Below are 5,353 nucleotides of genomic sequence, written 5' to 3'. Positions count from 1 at the left end.
CACGAGGTTCCTTTGTCACAAGCAAAGTTTGTTTCAACCCACACCTGACTTTAAAGTTAAGTTAAGGCAGCTGCTGCGGACGTCTGCAGACCCAGCTTGTCAGGTTGCATGTGCTCTGTGTCAGCCCTTCCTTGGTTTGCAGATTAGCAAAGGTGCTTTGGAGATGAGAAGGACTGAAGGGAGGATGGTAAGTCACACGCACATAGATAGGACCCAAGTCGCGTGGCGGCTGAAATGGAGGAAGAGTCAGGAGAGGACTCCAGAGTGACTCTGGAGATCCCCTTTAGTTCAGGTTCTCCCACCGGGACCTCAAGGAGCGAAGCTTCAAGTTCTCTTTGGTCATCACTGGCTAGCAGCATCCACAGGTCCCGTCCACACTGCTGCCCTCCTCCTGCCTCTGTTGGAGCTTTTGAGCTCACATCTCCTATCAGTTAACTCCTCAGTCTCTCAACTCCTTACCCTGTTGACAGTTCATCAAGATCCCCCACCCTTTCCCATGTCCAATCCTGAACTGCCCCTCACCATGATTCTAATGTCCCCTTTAGGATGAAAAGGGAGCTCCCAATTTTCTTGTGTTTCACAAGGGTTGTAGATAGAGGGTGACCTTGTCACCATTTAGTTCCAGGACTTTGGTGTCTCAAGGCTGAGGGGAAACATGGGTGGGGGTGGGGGACAGGGCAGATGGCCAGCAGGGGTTGGGTGCAAGGTGGGGTACCAGTCCTCAGGTTGGGGAGAAAGAGGCAATGAGGCACCTGTGGAGGGTTGGGAGGGGAGAGTGTGATTGTAGGGGTGAGGGAAGCAGGGTACTGGTGGAGGTGGTGTTGTATAGGAGTAGGGATAAGCAGGGGACTCTGGCAAGAAGCCAGAGAAGGTGGCCGGCGGTAGATGAGCTAGCGGCTGGAGCAGCGACCGCTCCTGTTTCCGTTGCTTAGCTCTGCGGTTCTGGAACCAGACCTGCGGAGAGGGAGGAGAAGTCACTTGAGGGCTCCTGTTCTGAAGGGGTGGCACTGTCACAGGCCTCCGAGGACAGGAAGTCAACACCTGCTGTGACTCTAGAGAAAGGACAGTTCTTCCAGAGGCTGCGGCTGAGGCGGGATCCTCACACTGACTCCCAAACTGCATCTCCCAACTTTGACAACTTTGAATAGAAAATGGCAGCTTCCAACAAGAAAGATAAATTTGATCCCGTGGTAGTTTTCTTCCCCAGATAGTAGGAAAGTGTCCTTAGAGTGAGGCTGAGGGAGAAGACTGGGGAATTATTAATGTTGCGCGGGGTTGGGGCTAAGAAAGGGTTTGTGTTTCAGGCTATCCAACTCTATGCTAGAGACTTCAGGGAAATGTAAGACTGTAGAAATGTAAGACTGTTCTCAGAAGCAAGACTGCACACGTGTGAACAGTTTGGGTTGCCTGTTGGCTGCAGTTTGTGTCAATACGAAAGGCTGGAGAGTGAGTCTTGACTTTCTTTCTGTTTGTGTGGTGTTGGGATCAGACCACAGGCTTTGGGTATGCTGGACAAAAGCTCAACTCCTGAGCTCTCCAGCCCTACATCCAGCACCCATCACCATCCACCAACATGAGCTTAGAGCTGGGGTCAGGTGTTAACTGGTAGATGAAGCCTATATTCTGTTAAATTTTTAAGTTAGGGTCAAAAGTCCCATGATTATGCCCAGACAGTGCCCCGAGCACCCAGGAAATGTTTGGTTCTTCCCCAAATATATTAGTGCATCATCACCTGGATTCGGGCTTCACTGAGACCAGTGTCTTGGGCAAGCCCCTCTCGAGCCCAGATGTCAGGGTACTGGTTCCTCCCAAAGGCTGACTCCAGCTGTTCCAGCTGTGCTGGGTTGAAGGTGGTGCGATGGCGGCGCCGGGAGTGGGGACGGCTCCTCTGTGGGCAAAGTTTAGGTCTCCCCAGCCCCGGACCAGAGAGTCTCCTAAAAGCCTCAGGGCCCGTGTCTGTGGAGGGAGGGAAATGAAGGGAGACCCACTTACTAATGGGACAACCCAGCCGTCGTTGGACCGCTGTTGCCCGTCCCTGTGTTCTACTTAGTTCCTGAGATGTTACTCCCTGTGGGATTTCCACAAGAACTCTTTAAGATTTCAAAACCACTGCTTCTGCCTCCAGCGTCTCTACTTTGGTTACACGCCTCCAGTATGTGTTTCACCTCCGGGCCCACATATGACTCACAGGGCACACCTTGAGGGCATTCTCTTTGCTGCCTAGCAAGGACTTCTTTGCTTGCCCCTCACAGTTTTCATTGCCCGTGCACCTCCGTCATACATCTTTCTTTGTCACCCATCCCTGCTCAGGAGGATGGAGGGTCCTCCCCCGACCCTTATACAGAGACAATGCATTCTCCTTTCCGGATTGTACTTCTTGATGTGTCTCTTGCCTCTGCCCTGGCCCTGCCACCATCCTGCAGGAACTTGAGCTCGTGGGAAAGGCTTGCCTCTCCTCCCCAAAAGGTTCCCTAAGCCCTCATATTAATTAGTCTAAGAGCCACAGGGGTGGGAGAGGGGAGAGGGAGGGAAGAAGAGACACCTGGGAAGATAGGCACTGAGGGAAGGAGGGGTCTAGAGTAGAGAGACCCGGGGAAACAAAGGGTGTGGCTCCCACTCTGTATCCAGAGTCCGCAGACAGGCACTGAACTGCGCCCCCTGGAGGAAAACCCCGATTCCTTCAGCTCTCTCCTTCCTAGAAGAAAACACCTTGCGCAAAGAACAAGACTTCAACTTTGCCTTTGCCTTAAGTGCTGGGTCCATAGCCCCCTCAGATAAGGCCTCGCTTCCCAATCTGTGAAGCAAAGGACTTCTGCTGTCTCGTTTCCTGAGGTCCCCAAAGCCTTGACAAGCTCCAGTTCTGCTTCCCATCTCTCAACCGTCCATGGGACAAACCATTGCCCCAAAGCCGAACAGGCTTTGGGATCCACATCTGCTGCTCCTTCAAGGGACCCAGGCCAACCCTGGGGATTCACTCACCTACTGTGGAGATCAGGGTCCCAGAGGTCACATGTGGTTCAGGCAGGGGTCGACCACAGGCACGGCCTTTCCTTTGCTTTTCCTGCTGGTTCCTTCTTTGAGTTTCCATAGCTAGTCACCCAAACCAAAGATGGGCTAGCCTGCTATCCTCAAGTCTCTGACTTCCTATAGTCTTTCTCTGTGTCTGTCTATCCTGTCTTCTGACCTTTCGTCTCCCTGCTTATACAGTCTAACTTCTCTTGCTCTTTCTCTTTCTCTCTCTCTTTTTGTCTCTCTCTTCCCCCTCCCTCCCTCCCTCTCTCCCTCTCTCTCTCTCTCTCTCTCTCTCTCTCTCTCTGTGTGTGTGTGTGTGTGTGTGTGTGTGTGTCTGTGTGTGTGTAGTTAGATACCAGTCTACTCACTATTTTCTAATCCCCGCTTCTTCCTCTGGATTGACATCTCCTCCTCGTCTCTCGACTTTGCCCAGTTTTCTGCCTGTCTCTACTTCCTTCTCCCTGACCCTATTCTGTTTTCTCTTCGCACTCTGCTTTCTCACGCTACCTGTCTTTCTCCCTTAGTCTTGGAGAAACAACCTCCTCCTGGCCCCATGGGCCTGTCCAATCATTTCTTGGTCACCAGAGCCCCTGGCTTGGGGGGAGGATCACAAGCCGGATGAGGGAAGGTGCTCCCTTAGAGGGTCCAGGGGCTGAGGCCAAGAGCTCATATTCCCAGGGGACCAGATTCTTTTGTCCTGTTAAATCCCCCTCCTGGGAGCAGGCAGGGGACAGAGGAGAAGACATTCCCACGAAGACACTCCTCCTCAGAACCCCCTGTAGAGAGGGGGAATTGGAGAGAAGGACAGCAGGAAGGGCCAGGAACAAGGCCTGGCGTCTCAACGATACTCAAAAGACCTGTTTCCAGGAAACTCTGAGGAGGAAAAACCACAGGCGTGTGCTGTTCCTCCTGTTTCCCTGACACCCTAGGAGAGCAGGCCACTCTAGGGCACACTGGAGTCTGAGGACCTTCAAACACTACAAGTGATTCCCGTCCACACTCTCCATAAAGTCCTAACATTGGCTCCCACACCTGCTGGCCCATCCCTGACCCCAGCTCACTCCTGGGTTCACTCAGTTGTGAATGAGTGGCTTCACTCACCACTAAATCTCCACACATCTCAGAGTTCTCAATTACTCTCTGATATCCCCATCCAACTTTCACCTCCTCACTCATTCAGAGCCCTGGGGTACTGTGGTCTGTCAAGGTGACCTACGCCTTGAGGGGACTGTGATCTTTCAGAGCCTCTCAGTTTCAAGTGTGTCCCGCCCAGCCCAGACCTCAGTCTTACCTTGAAATAGATTCAGGCTCCCAGACACTGCCATTATGATTCCTCACTGAAAGCCCTACACTTGGACTCTCTGAGAGGTCAGGACAGGCTGAAGGCCCATGTGCTGTCTCTTGAGGTGATTTTGACTGTGAAAGTCCATCCTGGTACCCTTAAGATATACTTATCTTTTAAGGGCAAGCTGATATCTTAGGGACAAACATTAAGGTCTTTCACGACACACCGAAACTGGGGGGCTTTCCATCCACACCAGATGGTTCCCACCTCTCCATAAAGTCCTGGCTTCTCAGGGCACCCAACTGGTGACACACAAGTCTCCTCAGAACTCACTGTCATTATAAGACACTTTGATTTTCAAGATCATACTGACTTTCTCAAACACATCCCTTAAAACCATCACGACTACTCAAAACAGGATAATTATCACAGTCCTTTTAAAAAATTAATTAACTTATTATTAATTATGTGTGTGTGTGTGCGCGCGCGCGTGCACATGCACATGTGCAGATGACATGGTATATGCATGGAGGTCAGAGGACAATTTGTGGGGAGTGGGTTCTCTTCTTCCAAGTCTCAGGGATCAAATTCAGACCTTCAGGCTCAGCAACAAGTGCTCTAACCCACTCCAGAGATCAGCAGCAGCAGCAGCACACAGGACCTCGTTACGGCCAACATCTCGGACCTCACCCCTTACTGCATCAGAACCTGTGACCTAAGGAGACCCACAGCAGAACAGAGTGGACTCTTTGCTTCTGTGAAGAGCACTCAGTCCCCAAGATCCCTGTTCCTCATTTGAATTCTGCAGGTGCTTCCCCACCCACCACAGTCAGTGGCAGCTTTGTGGGCTTTGGTGATGGCTGGTCTCAGGGCTGAGATGCAAATCTCCACTCTCCTTGTCTCTCAAATACTTTGTAGAGAGGGAGGCTAAATTTCCATTGCCATTAAGATTTTTAATTACTTTAAAAAATGATACAGCCTTATGAAGACTAATTAGAAAGGACTCAAACATATATCATAAGACTGTCAGGAAGACTTTAAAAAAATCATAGATGC

At 51.2% G+C, this 5,353-nt stretch overlaps 1 protein-coding gene across 2 annotated transcripts; it reads right to left on the bottom strand.

The window, feature by feature from the left end:
• Positions 1 to 615: 615 nt before the first annotated feature.
• On the bottom strand, positions 616 to 4,337 carry Prop1 (PROP paired-like homeobox 1). 2 transcript variants are annotated; one of them, XM_085694312.2, is made up of 3 exons: positions 4,304 to 4,337; positions 1,733 to 1,956; positions 616 to 954 (listed from the first exon to the last, which is right to left on the bottom strand). In XM_085694312.2, exons 1-3 carry the CDS (start codon positions 4,335 to 4,337, stop codon positions 616 to 618), a joined length of 597 nt encoding a protein of 198 aa, XP_085550438.1. The 2 variants fall into 2 exon arrangements, with proteins under 2 accessions (XP_085550438.1, XP_048307754.1); XM_048451797.3 differs by lacking the exon at positions 4,304 to 4,337 and adding an exon at positions 2,980 to 3,088.
• Positions 4,338 to 5,353: the final 1,016 nt, after the last annotated feature.

Source organism: Myodes glareolus, chromosome 9, assembly GCF_982192425.1.
Source record: "Myodes glareolus chromosome 9, mMyoGla1.1, whole genome shotgun sequence".
Taxonomy (NCBI): domain Eukaryota; kingdom Metazoa; phylum Chordata; class Mammalia; order Rodentia; family Cricetidae; genus Myodes; species Myodes glareolus.
The sequence above is the reverse complement of the archived record's forward strand: the minus strand, read 5'-3'. Positions and strand labels throughout refer to the sequence as shown.